Source organism: Nerophis ophidion, linkage group LG06, assembly GCF_033978795.1.
Source record: "Nerophis ophidion isolate RoL-2023_Sa linkage group LG06, RoL_Noph_v1.0, whole genome shotgun sequence".
Classification (NCBI taxonomy): Eukaryota; Metazoa; Chordata; class Actinopteri; order Syngnathiformes; family Syngnathidae; genus Nerophis; species Nerophis ophidion.
Genome location: NC_084616.1, coordinates 6,882,085 through 6,905,270, shown reverse-complemented (window position 1 = coordinate 6,905,270; position 23,186 = coordinate 6,882,085). Strand labels below are relative to the sequence as shown.

Here is a 23,186-nt window from a genome sequence, read left to right as displayed (position 1 = left end):
GAAGCTCTGCCATCCGGGAGGAACTCAACGTAAAGCCGCTGCTCCTTCACATGGAGAGGAGCCAGATGAGGTGGTTCGGGCATCTGGTCAGGATGCCACCCGAACGCCTCCCTAGGGAGGTGTTTAGGGCACGTCCAACCGGTAGGAGGCCACGGGGAAGACCCAGGACACGTTGGGAAGACTATGTCTCCCGGCTGGCCTGGGAACGCCTCGGGATCCCCCGGGAAGAGCTGGACGAAGTGGCTGGGGAGAGGGAAGTCTGGGTTTCCCTGCTTAGGCTGCTGCCCCCGCGACCCGACCTCGGATAAGCGGAAGATGATGGATGGATGGATGGAGTATACTAATATGGATCTTTGACAATCCCTGCCCTCGAGTCACTTGAACTGAATAAACTTTGAAGCAAGAAGAAGACACATTCCCTTCCCAATCATAGGCCTTACAGTTATTGTATTCATCTCCTTCCTGAGGGCGTACGCCCTATGGGGAGGATGCCTTCTATTCACATTTTCAATTGTTGAAAACTGAAATAAGTGATATTTTCAGACATGTTTCATATTGATTAAAGTGCACCTGTATAGTCCGACAAACAATTTTTTGTTTCTTTTTTCTGCAAATTGACACCAACCTCACCTTGGTTTTGCCAAAAGGACGTTTTCAGTACCAACTTTTGCCAAGTCTTTTCTTGTCCTATTTAAAAGGAACCTTGAGATAAATGTTTAATGGTTTTGTTGAAAGGATTCTGAATGGTATTAAATAAAAATAAACTTCATGTAACGACCTTAAAACAATGCCGTGTTTTTGTGGGAAGCATTTTGATTGTGATGGCATTACATCTCAGCCATTGTTGAGAGCTCTGACTCAGATGCTGGAAGTGCACAACGTGGAAGACAGAAGTTGGCAAACTTTCTGTCCAAACCAGATCTACGGGCTCTTTTTAGATTTGATGTGCTGAAAACAGACATCTTGGATATATTTTTGGTTCAAACTGATACTTGTAAAAGAGTGGAAAGATTCCCGGCTGCAGATGCTGGAAGTGCACAACATGAAAGACAGAAGTTGGCAAACTTTCTGTCCAAACCAGATTTGATGTGCTGAGAAAAGACATCTGAATGACAGTAATTCTCCCTTTGTGTGAGTGATTGCTCAGCAATTACACACAGATTACACAGACAGGTGAGGCATTTCATCAAAAAACTCCACAAAAAGCTGAAGGCAACATCTGTGGTTTAGGTCAGTCCAACAATGCACAGCTGGAACAAGCACCTTCATCCCTAATGTCTGTATTTGCAAGTAAATCATATTTTGGTCTCCTTCACTGACACTTGTTTCTACTCCACTTCCAGACTTTAATTGAGAATTGACAACTTGTTCTGAGTGTGGGTGTTTTGATTGTATTTTAAGTAGGGGTGGGCAAATTAATGCGTTAATTACGCGTTAACTCATCAATCTATTAACTCCGACAATTATTTTATCGCGCGTTTGCGTATGTTGTTTACATGCTTTTATTTTGTTAACGCCTTTTCTTAACAAGATGGCGTCGAGGGGCTCTTGGTAAAGATGGAACATATGGCAAAAATACCGGACAATTCTGCAAATTTCATGGCTGGCTTACAGCGTGGTCACTCCGGGATCACTTACGACCGCCGGACAATTCTGGATGTGGATAGATCGGGCCGTTTTGGACTGAATGATGCATGCTAGCTAGCATGGGAATACTTTGCCGTCTACATCCAGCAGCCTGTGAAGCAGCGGAGTATATGTGTTGTCTGTCTTTTTATGAATAATGCAGACCAGGAGTGTTGGCTGAGTTCTTAACGTTTGCTTTCAGAGCGTGCATATCACAACATACAAGATGTCGTCATGGCGACACACAAGCTATATGCTCGTCACTCCTGTTGCATGCTGGGTAGGGTAGTTCTTTTTTTCCCTGGCTCATAACATCACAATATAGTACCATGTATATGATGCCTTCAGTTTATCAAAACACCAAGCAAACAATCGGAAAATTCCCATCATATCAATTCCTAGATATGGTCATAATTATTTTAAGTGCACTACGCAGAATAAACACAACATTATTAATATTGCTACTACGGATAATTTGATCCAAAATTCCCTAAAACAGCCCACTACCTATAATATAGGTTTTTTAAACATAAGATCTTTGATTAAAAAAAATGTTTCTGCTGTTACCTCAGAAATTGCCTGTTCAGATGTTATGATTGTGGCTCAGAGATTTGTATGTAGATTATATTTATTTTCCATAACAAACAGGATAACTTAAATACCCTGGCAGTGGCAATAAGCTTCAATGTTTGTATTTACATTTTTGGAGTTGATTTTCATCAAATATGCTATTTAACTGCTACTGTTTAACAAGGACTGATTTAAATTGTGTTTGCACAACAAATGTTTTGGCGCTTTTGTTCATGTGGGAGAATATTCCAATAAAGGTGCACTACACACTACTTTTGATTTCATTATTGGGCTTTGCGTATACAATGCAGTTAATCGCGATTAATCGGAGAAATAGTGCGATTAACTTCGATTCAAAATTGTAATCGTTGCCCAGCCCTAATTTTAAGACAACAATCAGATGTCATCGGTCCACAATTTACTGTCTACAAGCAGGTGTTATAAGCCCATCATCAAAAGACAAGCAAACACACTTCATTCCTTTCCCATTTGATCGAAGATGTATTTTTTGTTCAAACTGATACTTGTCAAAGTCTGGAAAGGATCCATGCTGCACTATGGCTTCGTGGTTAGCATGTCAGCACGAATCCCTGTTGGCTCCTTTAAGTAGAGTTTGCATGTTCTCCCTGTGCTTGCGTGGGTTTTTCTCCAGCTATTGCTTGTATTCCGTCACCTGACTTCTTCCCGGAAGTGAAAACCAGTGGTGGTCAACCAAGACAAGATGGTGGTTTTACAGCCAGCAGCTCGCGAACTAAATGAGTATATATTTGTTTCAAACAGATACGGGCAAAAAATAAAACTGTGCATGAAATAGATCTCTACAGTTTATCGAAAAAATATTTGTCAAGTGATATCAAGGATTATACGTTCCCAGACATATCCAACTATTGTGCCCCAGACGCCATTCTACACAACAAAACAAAACTTGGAAAAGCACAAAGTCTAAACCTTCATTGCATGTGTCTGGGTCAAGGAATTTGGTAGTAAGACTATTCCACATTGGCACATATCAGTAGATTGTTTTATTGCTACAAACTCAGGACATAAGTTATTGGACACGGGTGGGCTTCGGGGACATTGGTGTTAGCTCAGTTTTATCTAAAGTTCAATGGAGGTTTGTTTTGATGCACATGGCTCTAACTACCACTGCTGTGTGATGTGATCACTGCCTGTGCATAATGTGTGCACAGAAACCCTTCAACCTTCACGAACAGGGAGACCATCGCCCCGGTCTGCCGATCCTGAGAACGACTGTGACTGACTTCCATGCAATGTTGAAGCAAAGTTCCAACCAAGATAGTCCCACATTGTATGTTCCACGTAAGGTGAAGCATCCTGTACATACAATTGATTGATTGATTGATACTTTTATTAGTAGATTGCACAGTACAGTACATATTCCGTACAATTGACCACTAAATGGTAACACCCGAAAAAGTTTTTCAACTTGTTTAAGTCGGGGTCCACGTTAATCAATTCATGGTAAAAAAAAAAAAACTTTGACGAGGAAAACAATGGCGTCTTTGTTTCATTGTTTGGGTGTGAAACTGTGCTCAAGTTAATTATACCAATTATTTACGTCAACTTGTGACTATCTTTTATTCAGTATTTCCTTGTTGCAGACTCCTGTCCATAATTAACATACAGATCATTCCAGGGCTGCGTCAAGCTAGCAAATAAAAGGATGGCTCTTAGTGGTCCCAGGTTCAGCATCCAACAGCCCTGAAAACTTCAAAGGTAACACACTACAACTTTACAAGCGACTTTTCGAAGTCTATTTGACGGCATGTTCAATATAATAGTGTTTGTCTATCCTTGCACAGATGGCGTTTTCTCCTCGCATGTTTTTCCTCCTTTGTGGGATCAGTGGACTGATGACCGGAGCTGTAAGTCACAATCTCACCTGCTGACTTCAATAAACATGTATTATTTTCTTGCATTGTCTGCTGTCTTCATGTTTGTAAATGCTCTGTTCTTACCTTCTACACAGTGGTCTCGTCCTAGCAGAGGTTGGTAGCTGTGACCACTTTTTTTTCAATTAACGATGACTTATTTGATGTTATTCATTCCGAAAATAACAATTGTGTTGCAGAAGTTTGCTGTCCCGAGGGATGGACTCAGTTGGATGATCACTGTTACATCTTCAGAGATGACGAAAGGTCCTTTTTGGATGCAGAGGTATGAAAGAATGTCACAATGTAGTCGTAAAGTATTTATACACCAGGGGCTGCTGAGCCACCTGTTTGTTCATTTATCAAAATATTCCAACTATACGATGGAATGAATCTAATCTACTTTTTCACTCTGTTTCTACCATTAGAGTGTCTGCAACATTCTTGGTGGGAATCTGGCCTCAATCACCAGTGTGGTGAAAAATTCCGTCGTTCAAGACCTGGTCAATGAGGCGGGTGTAGATGAAGCCTGGATTGGACTCAGTGATCACATTGAGGTGAAACATTTAACAATGTCAAAGTTGTCTCCTATACAGTGGAATAATTTATTGGCACCTATCAAATAATATCCTCCATACTAAATCAGGGCAAAAAGGTGACAATAGGAGGTGTAGAGCTGAGGGTTTCATAATGATACTGTACCATGCTGATCATATTTGTAACACAATCAAGATGTAAAATATTGTGACAAAAGAGCAGTAGATAAAATGGCATGCAGTTGTTCTCTTCAGGAGTGACTCATTCAAATGTGACTTTGACTTCCAGACGGGAATCTTTCTTTGGACTGATGGCAAACCCTTCGGATTTAGTGACTTTCCAACAATGCTTCCTACGGATGGATGTGTGGTTATTGATTCTGACGCCACCACCGGTATAAGTATAATCAGTGAATCTAATTTATTAGAGATTAACTGTAATGTCACTCTGAAAACTTTTTTTTTTCTAGAATCATGGGAAGGTGAGGACTGTACTTACCTATTTCCATACGTTTGCATCAGAGAGGCGTGCTGTGACCACACTTTCTAATCAAACCATATCATCTTATCTTCTATAACAATGTCTTTCACTCATCACAACGAGTGTACTCAGAAGATATAATACTTTGTGTTTCTGGGTTGACTATCAAATATGTTTTTTCTCCTACGCTGTTCAGTTGTTGAATGTTAGTGCAACACATTTGAAACTGAAACACCATCTTTCTACTAAATAAAGGAAGCTATCTGCATGTAAATATGTATTTGTGTCTTATTTTCCACTCGACCAATTCTGAACTTGAGCATTGCTTCATTATATGAAATGACAACTTTGTCCGTGAAGAACAATTGGAATTTTGTGCAATTTAGCGTGTTTTTGTTTTTTTTAAATACTTCTTCACAGTCACGTTTTTTAAAGCAAAAACAATAATAACACCACTGGCTACCTTATTACCATTAGTGGTTGAACAGAACATTTTTTTTTGAAAATAATCTATATTTTTCACAATTACAATTAATTTAAAATGGCAACCCGCCCTATTTTGCCTATCCATCCATCCATCCATCATCTTCCGCTTATCCGAGGTCGGGTCGCGGGGGCAACAGCCTAAGCAGGGAAACCCAGACTTCCCTCTCCCCAGCCACTTCGTCTAGCTCTTCCCGGGGGATCCCGAGGCGTTCCCAGGCCAGCCGGGAGACATAGTCTTCCCAACGTGTCCTGGGTCTTCCCCGTGGCCTCCTACCGGTTGGACGTGCCCTAAACACCTCCCTAGGGAGGCGTTCGGGTGGCATCCTGACCAGATGCCCGAACCACCTCATCTGGCTCCTCTCGATGTGGAGGAGCAGCGGCTTTACTTTGAGTTCCTCCCGGATGGCAGAGCTTCTCACCCTATCTCTAAGGGAGAGACCAAAACTCATTTCGGCCGCTTGTACCCGTGATCTTATCCTTTCGGTCATGACCCAAAGCTCATGACCATAGGTGAGGATGGGAACGTAGATCGACCGGTAAATTGAGAGCTTTGCCTTCCGGCTCAGCTCCTTCTTCACCACAACGGATCGGTACAACGTCCGCATTACTGAAGACGCCGCACCGATCCGCCTGTCGATCTCACGATCAACTCTTCCCCCACTCGTGAACAAGACTCCGAGGTACTTGAACTCCTCCACTTGGGGCAGGGTCTCCTCCCCAACCCGGAGATGGCACTCCACCCTTTTAGTGATATTGTTGTTATAAGCGCTAATGCTAAAGCCCTTAAAAACACCCAAACACCTCCAATAAGATTTTATATACATGATAATACATGATAACGAAGCATTTATAACAACATTTGATATTTATGTACTCTGATCATTTTAAGCATACGCAGCACATTAATTTAAAAAACGCATGACGACGGTCGCCTTTTTCTTCAACACCACTGATTATTTCTCACTGCAGACTTCATGAGAACCAACAAACATAATAAAACATCACTTACTGTACAATGTCAATGTCCAATCTGCCATTAGGATGCTGACTGCTAGGATGTTCATATATTTCTATTTTGATAAAGAATGACTCCTGATCCTCGCAAAGAAAAAGGGGGTTGGAACCAAGCCTTTTTCTGTGTCGTTCTTGCCAAGTCTTAAATTGGCTGTCAAAGTGTACCAACTTGTTGGAATACTTCCTCCTCCTTCTACTGTCCAGGTGAGATGCATGATCTATGATCTACAATAAAGTTTGACGGGCAAGGAAACGGAAAAGCAGCTGATCAGTCGACAAATGTTGACTTTGGGCGCCACTATAAAAAACTTGTCTGCGTTAGCGCTTATAACAACAATATCACTAATACTTCTTAATATTGAAGTCACCAAATGTAAATTGAATATTTTGGATGTTTTTTTTAGGCAGAGTAGAGGACCTCACATTGTCTCCGCTGTAAGCAGACTTTTATTTACGAAATAGAATGCAACCCCAAAAGGGAGAAGCGGTAAAAGTGGATGGATAGGACAATTTAGAGTTGCCAATCAACCAATCCCCAGGTGCATGTCTTTGGAGGGGGGAGGGGCCTATCCCCAGGTGCATGTCTTTGGAGGTGGGAGGGGCCTATCCCCAGGTGCATGTCTTTGGAGGTGGGAGGGGCCTATCCCCAGGTGCATGTCTTTGGAGGTGGGAGGGGCCTATCCCCAGGTGCATGTCTTTGGAGGTGGGAGGGGCCTATCTCCAGGTGCATGTCTTTGGAGGTGGGAGGAGCCTATCCCCAGGTGCATGTCTTTGGAGGTGGGAGGAAGCCGGAGTACCCGGAGGGAATCCACGCATGCAAACTCCACACAGAAAGATCCCGAGCGCAGGATCAAACCCAGGACCTTCGTATTGTGAGGCACGTGCACGAACCCCTGTCCTGCCGTGCTGCCCCAGCTACGCCAGCAAACTAATAATCTTAAAAACAATAAAGAAGTTAAGAAGATGTCAACATTTTGCAAGAAAAGGAAAGAGGACCAAAAAAAGAGGAATTTAAAGAAGAATAGGCTTTGAAATACGGCTTCATTTGGCCACAAAACTGTTGTGCCTGAGACGACTGCCATTGTGACACAAACAAGGGCAACTTCCAAAGGATGTATCTACCTGACATGCAGTTGAAGATAACAAAATAAAATCTTCTTAAGTCATTCTGTACTTTAAAGAGAGAATAGTGTGAGGTTACTAAAAAAGTTATTTGTCACGGCGCGGATTCGACCCCAAGATTCTTCCACAGCAGATTCCCACACTCCTTCTGGCAGCATGCCAGTACACGCCCCCGCACGCGCCCATCGCACCACGCCCACGCTTCGCCGCAGCTGCAGGCTGCCTGTCATCAGAGCTCCTGGCAGCAATCAAGGGAACAGCATCAAATCCAGTCACTCTAGTAGTAAGCATATACGTCTCTGGCTTCCCTCTCGTTGTCCTCGCCTTCTTTTGTCTTGTGCCTTTGGCCTCATTGACTTGTCCGTTGTCCTCCTTGCAGTTGCCTCCCTCGATCCTCGATCACTCGCCTGGACTCGGACCTTGTTTGCTTGCCGCCTGCCCTCGACTCCCTACCTGTCCCCGGATCTTCCTTGTGCCTAATCCTCCTTGGGGCGGCATAGCTCGGTTGGTAGAGTGACCGTGTCAGCAACTTGAGAGTTGCAGGTTCGATTCCCGCTTGTGCCATCCTAGTTACTGCCGTTCTGTCCTTGGGCAAGACACTTTACCCACCTGCTTCCAGTGCCACCCACACTGGTTTAAATGTAACTTAGATATTGGGTGTCACTATGTAAAGCGCTTTGAGTCACTAGAGAAAAGCGCTATATAAATATAATTCACTTCACTTCACTTCGCTTGTCCTGACAAAAGTTTCATTCAACACGCATGCACAACATCCTCTTGTTTCATTCACATGGTTAACTTCACACTTAATCCTGCAACCAATACTAAGAGTAGCATACACATCCCACACAATCATCATAGGTTACAATAAACCTGGTAACCTCACGTCTTTCGTGGTGTCGTCTCCTTCCAGTCTTCACGTACAAAACAGTACGTTCCGGCCAACCATGTCGGAACCAGACGACACCCCCCCAGTCGAGACTCGCTCCCCAGACTCGGAGCCCACGAAGCCCGGACTTGGAGGTAATGTGCTCTGTTCTTAAGACACATCAGACTCGTTTTGAAGCGCTCGAGGAAAATGTACAAGACGCCTTCGCCAAGTTGTATAATAAGTTGGACCAGTTAGGCCCCAGACCTTCTCAAGACTTGGTAACAGGACAGCATGCTACACCAGCTACTAGCTCAGCTAGCGCTTCTCTTAGCCGGGAGCCCAAGATTGCTAGTCCTAGCACTTTTAAGGGTAATTTCGAACTATGTAGGGGTTTTTTGGTGCAGTGCGAGTTAATTTTTTTGCACCAACCCTCACGCTACGTTACTGATGGGGAAAAAATAGCATTTATTTTTTCGCTGCTTACCGGACCCGCTCTCAAGTGGGCTACTGCAGCTTTGGACAAGTCACTAGGCCTTGGCACCGACTACTCAGCTTTTCGGTCCAAATTTTTGGCCGTGTTTGACCACCCCAAGGATGGGGGTAATGCCGCAGGACGTCTGCACACCATCCAACAAGGAACTCGCTCAGTGGCAGCTTGCACCCTCGAGTTTCGGACCATTGCGGCAGAGAGCGGCTGGAACTAAAGCGCTCCAAAGTGCGTTTCGTCAGGGACTCTCTGAGGAAATTAAGGACAGTCTGCTGAGGGATAGACCAACCTCTTGCAGAGCCCTCATCGACTTGGCCCTTCAGTACGACCAGAGACTAGTTGAGCGAGCAACCGAGAGATCCCGGAGCGTCCCCAGAAGAAACCAGACCACGACTCCTTCTTCCGTCTTCCAGCCATTTGGAGGACAACCGAACCCATTACCAGTTGCGGTTCCTACGCCCGAAACCATGCAAGTGGGTAGAACCCGTTTGGGGACGGAGGAGAGGGAGAGAAGGATGAGGCAACGTCTCTGTCTGTACTGTGGGGGCGCAGGACACATTATCTGCTACTGTCCGTCCCTGGAAAAAGACCAGGCTCACCATCAAGGGGGATCCTGGTGAGCCATTCGATTTTTCCCCAGGGACAAGACAACCCGGGCATTCTGTTTTACGCGTCTTTAACTTGGAATGACAAAAGAGTGGCAGTTAAGGTTTTTTTTGGACTCCGGGGCGGACGATAGTCTTTTTGGACTACGGTTTTGTCAAACAAAATAATATCCCTCTGGTATCCTTGGATAAGGACCTTCCTGCTCAGGCTCTGGACGGACGTCCATTGGGTCCTATTTAACACCGTTCTGAAACGCTGCTTCTTACAATGTCTGGAAACCATTCAGAGACTATCCGTTTTAGGGTTTTGGAGGCCCCTTTCACTCCTGTGGTCCTAAGTAGAGCTTGGTTGCGGCAACATGACCCTCACATTTCTTGGACCTTCGGAGAGATAATGGCCTGGAGCACTCCCTGTCACGCGAATTGCTTGAAGTCCGCTTCGGGCCCTCGCAAGACTACACTATCCTCAAACCACAATATCGATCTCCCTACTATTCCTGAATGCTACCATGACCTCGCTGAAGTATTCATCAAGGTTGATTGATATTGATTGATTGATACTTGTATTAGTAGATTGCACAGTACAGTACATATTCCCTACAATTGACCACTAAATGGTAACACCCGAATAAGTTTTTCAACTTGTTTAAGTCGGGGTCCACGTTAATCAATTCATGGTACAAATATATACTATCAACATAATACAGTCATCACACAAGTTAATCATCATAGTATGTACATTGGATTATTTACATTATTTACAATCCGGGGGGTGGGATGAGGAGCTTTGGTTGATATCAGTACTTCAGTCATCAACAATTGCATCAACAGAGAAATGTGGACATTGAAACAGTGTAGGTCTTATTTAGTAGGATATGTACAGCCAGCAGAGAACATAGTGAGTTCACATAGCATAAGAACAAGTATATACATTAGAAGTACATTTGAGTTGTTTATAATCCGGGGAGATGGGATGTGAATGGAGGAGGCTATTAGTAAAGTGTTGAAGTTGCCTGGAGGTGTTGTTTTAGAGGGGTTTTGAAGGAATATAGAGATGCACTTACTTTTATACCTGTTGGGAGTGCATTCCACATTGATGTGGCATAGAAAGAGAAGGAGTTAAGACCTTTGTTGGATCGAAATCTGGGTTTAACGTGGTTTGTGGAGCTCCCCCTGGTGTTGTGGTTATGGCAGTCATTTACGTTAAGGAAGTAGTTTGACATGTACTTCGGTATCAAGGAGGTGTAGCGGATTTTATAGACTAGGCTCAGTGCAAGTTGTTTTACTCTGTCCTCCACCCTGAGCCAGCCCACTTTGGAGAAGTGGGTTGGATTGAGGTGTGATCTGGGGTGGAGGTCTAAAAGTAACCGGATTAGCTTATTCTGGGATGTTTGGAGTCTAGATTTGAGGGTTTTGGAGGTGCTGGGGTACCAGGAGGTGCAAGCGTAATCGAAGACGGGTTGAATGAGAGTTCCCGCTAACGTGCTAAGTCTTCTCCTGCCGCATGTACAACACCCTCTTGTTTCATTCACATGGTTAACTCTCATAGTCAGCATTGTCACTGGCGTCCCACTGGATGTGAATTCTCCCTGCCCACTGGGTGTGAGTTTTCCTTGCCCTTTTGTGGGTTCTTCCGAGGATGTTGTAGTCGTAATGATTTGTGCAGTCCTTTGAGACATTTGTGATTTGGGTCTATACAAATAAACATTGATTGATTGATAACTTCACACTTAATCCTGCAACCAACAATTAGAGTAGCATACACATCCCACAAAATCATCATAGGTTCCAATAAACCTGGTAACCTTACGTGTTTCGTGGTGTCGTCTTCTTCTTGTCTTCACGTACATAACATTATTTGGCTGGTGTTGATATTGCTCTAGTCACACTTTTTGTATGTTGTTTTAACATATGTGGGAAATGGGTTATACTTGTATAGAGTTTTTCCACCTACGAAGTACTCAAAATGTTTGACACTATTTCCACATTCACACACACATTCACACAATGATGGAGGGAGCTGCCATGCAAGGCGCTAACCACCGCCCATCAGGAGCAAGGGTGAAGTGTCTTGCTCAAGGACACAACGGACGTGACTAGGTTGGTAGAAGCTGGGGATCGAACCAGGAACCCTAAAGTTGCTGGCACGGCCACTCTTCCAACTGCACCACGCCATCCCCCATAGAACATAGAAACATATATTTGTGAAAACATGAAAAATATGTCATTACAAATTGTTCTGGACCCTAATAGAAAGTAAATATGGACCTTTGAAAAGTAAGTTTGAGAACCGCTGCCCTCGAGTAACTTGAACTGAAGGAATTTTTTTAGCAAGTTGAATACTTGTTTGGTGTTTATTTCCTGTCAGCGCTCTTATTTTTGTTGCACTTCCTGCATTTTTCCCTGAGCGCTCGTTCCCCTCACCTGTCCCTGATTGGCAGCCTGGCACACCTGGTTGCAGTTGCCAATCAGGCGGCTATTTATGCCTGCCTCGCCTGTTCCTCAGTGCTCGAGGATTGATTATGTTTGAGAACCTTTATATGGACGACTGTTTCTCCTCTGTTTAAGGATATTAAAATCCTCCAAGCTGTGCGCTGATTTCAGGTTTCCTGCATCTTTCTCACTGGCACTCTTTTTCTCTCCCTTATCTCTCCTGCTTGCTTCTTTGTTTTTGTTTTGTCTTATCTTTCTTGTTGCCTCTTTTTGCACTGCTCTCCAAATCTAAACATTGGAACTATTTAACTGGCCTCAATGAAATGTACAAGATCTCTGGTTTGGGGGAACCTGCTTGTCGTGATCAAGCGGTTGTTGCTGGACACACGATGGACTCTTGGGAGAAGAAGGAGTGCTGTGTGCCTGGCGACCCTTTTCTGTCGAGGACGTGACGATATCTACCTATTGGGAATTACGACAACAGGACCTCTGCTGATTGGAGTAAGCATTGCTCTGGTTTGTGGACAAATTGGAAGTTGCTGGCAGTCTTCAAAGTAGCCCAAAGCTGCCACAAATGATTCCAGGATGTGGGAAGAACTGTGGACACTCTTGTGATTTGGATAACATCGGACTTTCTGCACCGCAGAATGAATTTTGAGGATCAGTCATAGACAATTTAGAGTGAAAAGCAAATTTTATTTTCACTCGCATACAAAACATTTGAACTTGGACTGTTTCCCTGTATTCGAGACTCTCCCAAAGGACAGTGCGGCGAAGACACAAAAAACTCCCTTCTTGTCTCTTCTGGACACACACACACACACACACACACACACACACACACCTGTTGTTGTTGTTGTTGACTGACTATCGGCTGCACAACATCAAGGCCACGGAACAGAAAGACGCAGCAGGCTTACACACACACAAATGCATCCACAAAAATGAATGGCAGACACACATACCCCACCCCTCATCCAATGCCCTTGGCGCGAATCTCTTAGGGGTGATGGGCAGATAGGTAGCGCCTGAAGAGCTGCAGCCTGCCACTGTGACCCCCACTCCCTCTCCTCTGTTGCTAGATATCTCAAAATGTATGTTGTAATATGTATATGTCAGGGGTCTTAAACATGCGGCCCGCACTTTGATATGACAATTTAATGTAGCTGCGGCCCGCAAGTTTAATATGACCGGAGCTTGACGGCATCATACTTGCCAACGTTCCCAATTTTCCCGGGAGTCCCCCTAATTTCAGGGCATCCATTCTCTAAAAATCCCTGCCGATTTTTACCTAATCAACAATGCCATAATGGCAATGCTTTTAGCGCCCTCTACATCCTGAACAGACAGCATGTAAGCCCATTTATTTGTTGCAGCTGGCTGTGCAGTACACACGTGTGATGTTGCAAGACATATTTGTTCAACAGCTACAAAAGTCACAATGAGGGTGGCCGTAAAAATTTTTTTAACACTGTTACAAAGATGTGCCAGACTGTGAACCCACACCAAACAAGAATGACAAACACACTTCAGGAGAACATCCGCATCGTAATACAACGTAAACACAACAGACCAAATACCCAGAATCCCATGCAGCGCTAACTCTTCCGGGCTACAATATACACACCCCCGCTACCACCAACCCCCCCACACCCCCACCCTCCCTACTTGCGTCGGTTAAGGTGGTGTATAGCGTAACCAGGGAGAGTTAGGGCTGCAAGGTTTTCTGGGTATTTGTTTTCTTGTGTTTAAGTTGTGTTGGGTTGCTGATGTTCTCCTGAAATGTGTTTGTCATTCTTGTTTGGTGTGGGTTCAAAGTGTGGCGCATATTTGTAACAGTGTTAAAGTTGTTTATAAGGTCACCCTCAGTGTGACCTGTCTGGCTGTTGAGTAAGTATGTCTTGCAGCCACCGACGTTATTCTGCACAAGTCTCACACAAGATGATACAGAGCTGTCACTTTGGTTGTGTGACGTAAAAGCGTGCGCAATGACGAGTTATAGGGCAGTAGTTATCTTATTGATGGTACGTGAAGGTATGCCAAGGGTCAAGTAAGATTTATCAAAATTATTCTAAAAATTGGCAGTCATACATAAATACTTAATATATATATTTATTGGATAACTCTTCTACAAAACATGAATGTAAGTTCATAAACTGTGAAGAGAAATGCAACAATGCAATATTCAGTGTTGACAGCTAGATTTTTTGTGGACATGTTCCATAAATATTGATGTTAAAGATTTCTTTTAGAATGAAGTTGATGAATCCAGATGGATCTCTATTACAATCCCCAAAGAGGGCACTTTAAGTTACTTTTATGTGTAAAAATATTTATTTATAATTGAATTACTCACTGGATCGGTTCGCAGCCGAGTGTGAAGCGACCGGAATGAGAATCAGCACCTCCAAGTCCGAGTCCATGGTTCTCGCCCGGAAAAGGGTGGAGTGCCATCTCCGGGTTGGGGAGGAGACCCTGCCCCAAGTGGAGGAGTTCAAGTACCTAGGAGTCTTGTTCACGAGTGAAGGAAGAGTGGATGGTGAGATCGACAGGCGGATCGGTGCGGCGTCTTCAGTAATGCGGACGTTGTACCGATCCGTTGTGGTGAAGAAGGAGCTGAGCCGGAAGGCAAAGCTCTCAATTTACCGGTCGATCTACGTTCCCATCCTCACCTATGGTCATGAGCTTTGGGTCATGACCGAAAGGATAAGATCACGGGTACAAGCGGCCCAAATGAGTTTGGGTCTCTCCCTTAGAGATAGGGTGAGAAGCTCTGCCATCCGGGAGGAACTCAAAGTAAAGCCGCTGCTCCTCCACATCGAGAGGAGCCAGATGAGGTGGTTCGGGCATCTGGTCAGGATGCCACCCGAACGCCTCCCTAGGGAGGTGTTTAGGGCACGTCCAACCGGTAGGAGGCCACGGGGAAGACCCAGGACACGTTGGGAAGACTATGTCTCCCGGCTGGCCTGGGAACGCCTCGGGATCCCCCGGGAAGAGCTAGATGAAGTGGCTGGAGATAGGGAAGTCTGGGCTTCCCTGCTTAGGCTGCTGCCCCCGCGACCCGACCTCGGATAAGCGGAAGATGATGGATGGATGAATTACTTGTTTATTTTTCAACAAGTTTTTTTAGTTATTTTTTTATCTTTTTTTCCAAATAGTTGAAGAAAGACCACTACAAATGAGCAATATTTTGCACTGTTATACAATTTAATAAATCAGAAACTGATGACATAGTGCTGTATTTTACTTCTTTATCTCTTTTTTTCCAACCAAAAATGCTTTGCTCTGATTAGGGGGTACTTGAATTCAAAAAAATGTTCACAGGGGGTACATCACTGAAAAAAAGGTTGAGAACCACCGTTGTAGAGGACGTTAAAGGCAGTGCAGTCACAGCAGCCCATAATAATGTGGGCCGGGTTAAAATTGGGACAAATTCGGGAAAATGGTTGCACCGGTGGATTGTCGGGAGGTGCACTGAAATTCAGGAGTCTCCCGGAAAAATCGTGTGGGTCGGCTTTTCCGTGTGGGGGAAAGCCATTCATAGAAGGTGAATTCCTTAAAAAGTGCATTTAAGATTAAAAAAAAAAAAAAAAAAAAAGTCTGCGGGCTATAGAGCGTTTTCCGTTCGGGCTCCAGTACTCTGGAATGCCCTCCCGGTAACAGTTCGAGATGCTACCTCAGTAGAAGCATTTAAGTCTCCCCTTAAAACTCATCTGTATACTCTAGCCTTTAAATAGACCTCCTTTTTAGACCAGTTGATCTGCCGCTTCTTTTCTTTCTCCTATGTCCCCCCCTCCCTTGTGGAGGGGGTCCGGTCCGATGACCATGGATGAAGTACTGGCTGTCCGGAGTCGAGACCCAGGATGGACCGCTCGTCGGGACCCAGGATGGACCGCTCGCCTGTATCGGTTGGGGACATCTCTACGCTGCTGATCCGCCTCCGCTTGAGATGGTTTCCTGTGGACGGTACTCTCGCTGCTGTCTTGGATCCGCTTTGAACTGAACTCTCGCGGCTGTGTTGGAGCCACTATGGATTGAACTTTCACAGTATCATGTTAGACCCGCTCGACATCCATTGCTTTCGGTCCCCTAGAGGGGGGGGTTGCCCACATTTCTCATAGTCAGCATTGTCACTGGCGTCCCACTGGATGTGAATTCTCCCTGCCCACTGGGTGTGAGTTTTCCTTGCCCTTTTGTGGGTTCTTCCGAGGATGTTGTAGTCGTAATGATTTGTGCAGTCCTTTGAGACATTTGTGATTTGGGGCTATATAAATAAACATTCATTGATTGATTAAAAATCTTTTCTTGTGGCCCAGCCTCACCCAATTTCTGCACCCAGTGGCACCCAGGTAAATTGAGTTTGAGACCCCTGGTATATGTGCTTTGCTATGTGTTATAATAATTATGTATAAGTTATCACACAACTCTGTTCAAAGGCCGTTGATATTGGTATTATCTATTGTGCCCTTTTCTGCTTCATGCAAGGGCACACAACTTGTTATCTTCCACGGCATACGAAGGGAGGCCTCGTCGCAGATGTTTTCTTTCTTTTAGCCCGCTAGCAGCCAAGAGCGTACCAGGACCTCAACGTAGATAAGGCGATAGCACGCAGAAAAAGCAGAGACAAGGCAATCACAGCACATTCCGTCACGTATTGTGCGTACTGGAGCTGCTTTGCATAATGTGTGACCCCTCCCTTCAGAGGCAGCCTCAGTGATGGGAACTCCTGAATATATAGAGGAGCGCGTGGGGCTGTACCTTAGAGCATGGTGGGAGACAGTAACTGAGAGTAGAGCCCAAAACGTTTCTCTTTATGAGCAAAGTTTTACTCTGTCTCTACCTGATTCCTTGCTTGTTGTCTTGTTTGATAGATAGTTCGGTGTTAGAACCTGACATCTTCTTGGTCCTTTGATCCAGATTCCAACACATGGAGCAGGAGGGGGGAATATAGACAAACCATGGCTACAACAACCATCTCCCCATCGAGGAGATGGTTTTCTTCTCTCTGGCTGGGATCTGAGGATTGATGGGAAAACCGAGGACAAGGGGGAGGAACGCAGATTTCAGTGAGTAAGTATTGAATTACATATGAAAAAGCGTGTGACTGGGGGTTATGGCGCATAAACAAACCCTGTGAATCCTACGCCCTGACAGGTAAAAAGACCAAAGAATCAGGACGGTGGAGTCCGCAAAAACTGAAAATTCCGTAAAATCATGCAAAACTGAAAATTCTAAAACTAAAGGTGCCAATATTAAAAGCGTGTGACTGAGGATTTCGACGCATAGACAAACCCTGTAAATCCATGACTCTAACAGGTAAAAAGGCCAAAGAATCAGAAGGACGGCGAGTCCGCAATAACTGAAAATACCGTAAAATTTTGGCAAAGCGGAAAAATTCAAAAACTGAAGAGGCCAATATTCTGAAAGATGGCAGAGTCCGTACAAACTGAAATTTCTATAAAACAGGTGTGAACTTGAGAGTGTGTGGGGGTGATCTCCATTAGGCGATCACTCCATATAAAAGTTGTGAGAAGTAATAGTGGGTTATTGTGGACACTCTAGGCAAGACATCAAGATGGACGAGCTAGCGTTGCTGATGAGAAGAAAGAAGGACTTTTCCTCATCTTGTATTTTGTGCTTCAAGAGACGTGGCTGAGCACGAGTGTCCCGGACAGCGTGGTTCAACTGGAGGGCTTTCATCTTCTCTGCGCAGACCGAGACGTGGGGCTCTCCGACACTGGAAGGGCTGCGGACCCTCAACGGTAAAATGAAAGAACACTCTGGAATAGATAAATCTTTGTTGGATGGGTGGTTGAATGTCTTTGGCAGATACAAGTCCTTGGCATTATCAATTCTAGTATCTATAACTGTGTTTGCAGCAAAACTGACGTTGTGTGGATGTTGTTGTATTCCCTGCCTGCGTTCTCTGCTTAACCGTCTGATGACCACAGCGATTAGCCCAGCAGATGATAAAAACTGTTCAGATGCACCACCTGGCGGACGACAAGGAAGATGAATCTGATGACGAGGATACCTACCTGGCCGGTGTTCCTGATCTGTTTCCAGAAATTAACTATAAAATGAAAATTGCAAGAAAAATTTATTAGGGATGAGAAGATTTTGGGGAAGTTATGTGATAAAGAGGAGGGAAATGTTAGAATAATTATGTATAAGTTATCACACAACTCTTGTGCTTTAAGGCCGTTGCTATAGTTATTATCTATTGTGCTCAAGTTGTACTTTTCTATCCGTGCAAAGGCACACATCTTGTTATCTTCCACTGCAAGTTGCCTCGCAGCAGCAGTTTGTGTCTTACAGCCTTCTGACAGCCAAGGACGGACTTTGAGTACCTCAACGCAGACAAAAAGAGACAGGGCAGCACATTTCCCTTCTGATTAATCACGTATTGTGTCTACTGGAGCTGCTTGCATTACTCCTCCCTTCAGAAGCAGCCTTAGTGATGTTAACTAGGGAACTCCCGAATAAATAGAGAAGTGCGGGGGCTGTACCTTAGAGCGTGGGGAGTAATCTACAGACCAAAATAAAATAGCTGAGTCCTGCCGTTACCTCAGGCGAATACTAAATAAAATTCCAAAGACAACCGCTCCCTTCTGGAGAATAGTCCACAAATTAAACATAAAAAAACATAACAAAGATGAGAGTCTGTAACCTCACAAATAAAAAAAAACAACGTAAGTGTACCCGCTGTTACAACAGGTGCCATAAATCACGGAGCCCACGTTAACTTCATCCGAGCTTTCATCTTCCACTTAAAAATATGAAACCTGCGCAGGTTTTAAACTCCAATTATGCTATGATTATATAGTTATATTCTCGCAACCAATTACTCATTCACCTCTGTCTTACCGATCCTTAGAATAGGGATCGATTCTCTTTTCTGTCTGTGCGGTGCCATTCAGCATTTAAACAAAATGCTCGACCATCCTAGGTTTAACTTTCACTTTATCGCTCATTACTCTTCTTACTTGTTCGAACTTAAAAGGTACTCCCCCCTTTTTTTACTTACCCAAATAAAAAACTAATTTAGGCAACGTGATCGTTTAATCCACCACACATGCCGACCAGACCCACACATGGTTCTGTTTTTAGCCCGATGAGTCCGCAAAGCAAGTACATGAGGCAAACTCTGTTTCTCAATTGTGTGTGGAAAAACTCACCTGATTTTTGCCGGCTGAGTGAGAGTCGGTGCCTGAACACGCTGCCCGTCCGTAACCGTGGAAGCAATGCAGCAGGTCTGTTGAGTTTACGCACATCCTGCAAGGACGTAGCGATGAACTTAGTAGGACGGGGAAACTCACAGCACTCGGATATTATTCCACCTCAAGCGGACCTCTAGATCATCTTTTTAGAGAGGAGATCTACGATGGCAGTTAACTTGTTGATGCTAGTACGGCGGTCGTTTAGTTCGTTAGCAATGGCATTGGCAGGGAGCTCCAGGCTGGCGGTGGCCCCACTATGGGACGAGAGAATTCTCTCAAATGGTTCCATAACAGCTGCTACCTCTCCTCTGACAACGGATTTAAGATTGTCCAGGACGTCGGCTTGCATTTTGTTCATGTTCCGAGTCGTGCTTAGGAAAAGGACCGAGTGGATCAGTGTCTGGATGCGGGGCTTGGTGCGGCCTGGCTGGTCGGATTTCTTTCGGCCTGACATCCCGCAATTCACAGGCGCAATGAAAACAAAGAAAACATGCAGGACATGTCAGTAAAAGTGTTGTAGAGTTGACGGCTGGTGTTAGCAAAAGTGCCAATAAAACATAAAGCTCACTATTCCACTGAGCCCCCGCTAAGCACGCCCTAGACCAGGGGTGCCCACACTTTTTCTGCAGGGGAGCTACTTTTCAATTGACCAACTCGAGGGGATCTACCTCATTTATATATATCATTTATATTTATTTATTTATGAAAGAGACATTTTTATAAACAAGTTAAATGTGTTTAATGATAATACAAGCATGTGTAACACATATAGATGTCTTTCTTTCACCAAGACAAGAATATAAGTTGGTGTATTACCTGATTCTGATGACTTGCATTGATTGGAATCAGACAGTAATGATGATAACGCCCACATTTTCAAATGGAGGAGAAAAAAAAAGTTGTCCTTTCTGTACAATACCACATGAAAGTGGTTGGTTTTTGGCATCTAATTCATCCAGCTTCCATAGACTTTACAAGAAAAACATTGGCGGCAAATTCCGTAGCTTGCTTGATTGACATTCACGGCACCCGAGGGTCTTGTGAGATGACGCTGGCTGCTGCAAGATCATTATTATGAAAAAATGACAGAGAGGAAGGCGAGAAACACTTTTTATTTCAACAGACTTTCGCGCCGTCCCTTCCGTCAAAACTCTAAAGGCCGACTGCACATTTCCTATCTTCACAATAAAAGCCCTGCTTCATGCTGCCTGCGCTAACAAAATAAGAGTCTCAGCTTTCTGAGGGATCACTTGTGCACGCCAGTTTTCCGAGACTCTGTATTTAGTTAGCGCAGGCAGCATGAAGCAGGGCTTTTATTGTGAAGATAGGAAATGTGCAGTCGGCCTTTAGAGTTTTGACGGAAGGTACGGCGCGAGAGTCTGTTGAAATAAAAAGTGTTTCTCGCCTTCCTCTCGGTCATATTTTCATAATAATGATCTTGCAGCAGCCAGCGTCATCTCACAAGACCCTCCGGTACCGTGAATGTCATTTAAGTGACGTCTTGGTGAAGATTGATGATCACTCATTTTTAGGTCTATTTTTTTTAAAAGCCTGGCTGGAGATGGACTGACACACCCCCCGCGGTCGACTGGTAGCTCGCGATCGACGTAATGGGCACCCCTGCCCTATACAGTTGATGCTTCACCGGAAGTCCATTTAAGTCCTACTTTATAGTCTCTTCAAATGATGCCACATTGCAGATAGCTAGTCCCATGTTGCAATGCATTTTTAGCATGTACATATTATTTTTGGGATCATTTCTACCTATACTTTGCCATCAGCTTGTGAATGTGTATGTGAATGTGTAAAGGGGATGTATATTGTAAAGCACTTCGGGTACCATTCCAGGTATAGTATGAATACAGACCATTTACTACACATTGTACAGTTCCAATTAAAGAAATACTGTACAACTACTGTCATTGTAGATCATAAGCATACATATAATGCAGATAAATGTATTGTCTATGCATTATATTCACTTATTGTCCGATCAAAAATGTAACTCTAACTTGTCATTTTTTTTAGGTTAATCTTATATTATTAGCCAGCCAGTCAAAGTTCTGACTGCATGCAGACTATTTAGCATATAATCTGGTTCAAACTTATTCTGCAAGTGAGCAATCCACTATGTATTTTTTATTCATTTTTTCAAGGCTCCAGAATGTGAAGGATCAATCAATCAATCAATGTTTATTTATATAGCCCCAAATCACAAATGTCTCAAAGGACTGCACAAATCATTACGACTACAACATCCTCGGAAGAACCCACAAAAGGGCAAGGAAAACTCACACCCAGTGGGCAGGGAGAATTCACATCCAGTGGGACGCCAGTGACAATGCTGACTATGAGAAACCTTGGAGAGGACCTCAGATGTGGACAACCCCGCCCCCTCTAGGGGACCGAAAGCAATGGATGTCGAGCGGGTCTAACATGATACTGTGAAAGTTCAATCCATAGTGGCTCCAACACAGCCGCGAGAGTTCAGTTCAAGCGGATCCAAGACAGCAGCGAGAGTCCCGTCCACAGGAAACCATCCCAAGGGGAGGCGGATCAGCAGCGTAGAGATGTCCCCAACCGATACACAAGCGAGCGGTCCATCCTGGGCCTTGACTCTGGACAGCCAGTACTTCATCCATGGTCATCGGACCGGACCCCCTCCACAAGGGAGGGGGGGACATAGGAGAAAGAAAAGAAACTGGTCTAAAAAGGAGGTCTATTTAAAGGCTAGAGTATACAGATGAGTTTTAAGGTGAGACTTAAATGCTTCTACTGAGGTAGCATCTCGAACTGTTACCGGGAGGGCATTCCAGAGTACTGGAGCCCGAACGGAAAACGCTCTATAGCCCGCAGACTTTTTAATAAGGAATACTTATTGACCACAGCGGTTTTCTATGGCAATCATAAAGGAATTGATTTGCCTAAATTCAACAATAAACCAAAGTACAATATTAAACCCAAACTGTTACTTGAGCTGCTTATGTTTTGTTGATTCAATTATTTAATTCTATTTTAAATGTTTCTACATGTTGATATAAACAGAGCGAGAGACAAAGCAAGGGACAGAGATTAGTATTTTGATTTTGTTTTTTTGGTTTTGTCAAATCCTAGTTATGACCCTGCTTACTTACTTACTAACACCATTGGACATAAACAGGTTATCTGCAATGAGCATTTTTTTCCACAAGATGGTGGTGTTTTACAAACATGAACTCAAACAAGCAAAGTGTGGGGTAACAATAATCAATGGTACTTTAAAATCTACCATGCACCCACACAGCACAAAGTGTACATCAATACATGTTTTTTAATGTTAAAAACAAGGGCTGTGATATTATTCATGGCCACCAGAATAAAAATGTCCTGTATATATTATTTTTTTTCTGGAGCGTACCTGCCTGCTGTGAAACACTGACAGCAGGGCGGTACACAAGTTATTGTGTGGTTAGAGTCAGTCAGAAGAACAAACGGGCCCGTCGTTGCAGAAAATTACACAAGCAAACCAGTTTTCCAAAACAAAATAAATGTATATACGATCAGTGCCAGACCTTGGTCCGCATTGCCGGCAGTAAGTCGAACACATTTCCAGTGAGGGTTGGACTCCGCCAAGGCTGTCCTTTGTCACCCATTCTGTTCAGAACTTTTATGGACAGAATTTCTAGGCGCAGTCAAGGCGTTGAGGGGTTCCGGTTTGGTGACCGCAGGATTAGGTCTCTGCTTTTTGCAGATGATGTGGTCCTGATGGCTTCATCTGACCGGGATCTTCAGCTCTCACTGGATCGGTTCGCAGCCGAGTGTGAAGCGACCGGAATGAGAATCAAAACCTCCAAGTCCGAGTCC

At 44.1% G+C, this 23,186-nt stretch overlaps 1 protein-coding gene and 1 long non-coding RNA gene across 2 annotated transcripts; both read left to right on the top strand.

The window, feature by feature from the left end:
- The first annotated feature begins 3,855 nt into the window (after positions 1-3,855).
- On the top strand, positions 3,856-5,379 carry LOC133554115 (lithostathine-1-beta-like). Its single transcript, XM_061902527.1, has 7 exons — positions 3,856-3,933; positions 4,020-4,082; positions 4,187-4,205; positions 4,289-4,374; positions 4,517-4,645; positions 4,914-5,019; positions 5,095-5,379. The coding sequence occupies exons 2-7, from the start codon at positions 4,020-4,022 to the stop codon at positions 5,172-5,174; spliced, it is 483 nt and encodes a 160-aa protein (XP_061758511.1). The 5' UTR covers positions 3,856-3,933; the 3' UTR covers positions 5,175-5,379.
- A 2,588-nt stretch (positions 5,380-7,967) lies between these two features.
- LOC133554116 (uncharacterized) lies at positions 7,968-9,674 on the top strand. The gene is made up of 2 exons (XR_009807061.1): positions 7,968-8,010; positions 8,107-9,674. It is a non-coding gene; the product is annotated as an uncharacterized LOC133554116 (long non-coding RNA).
- The last annotated feature ends 13,512 nt before the right edge of the window (positions 9,675-23,186 follow it).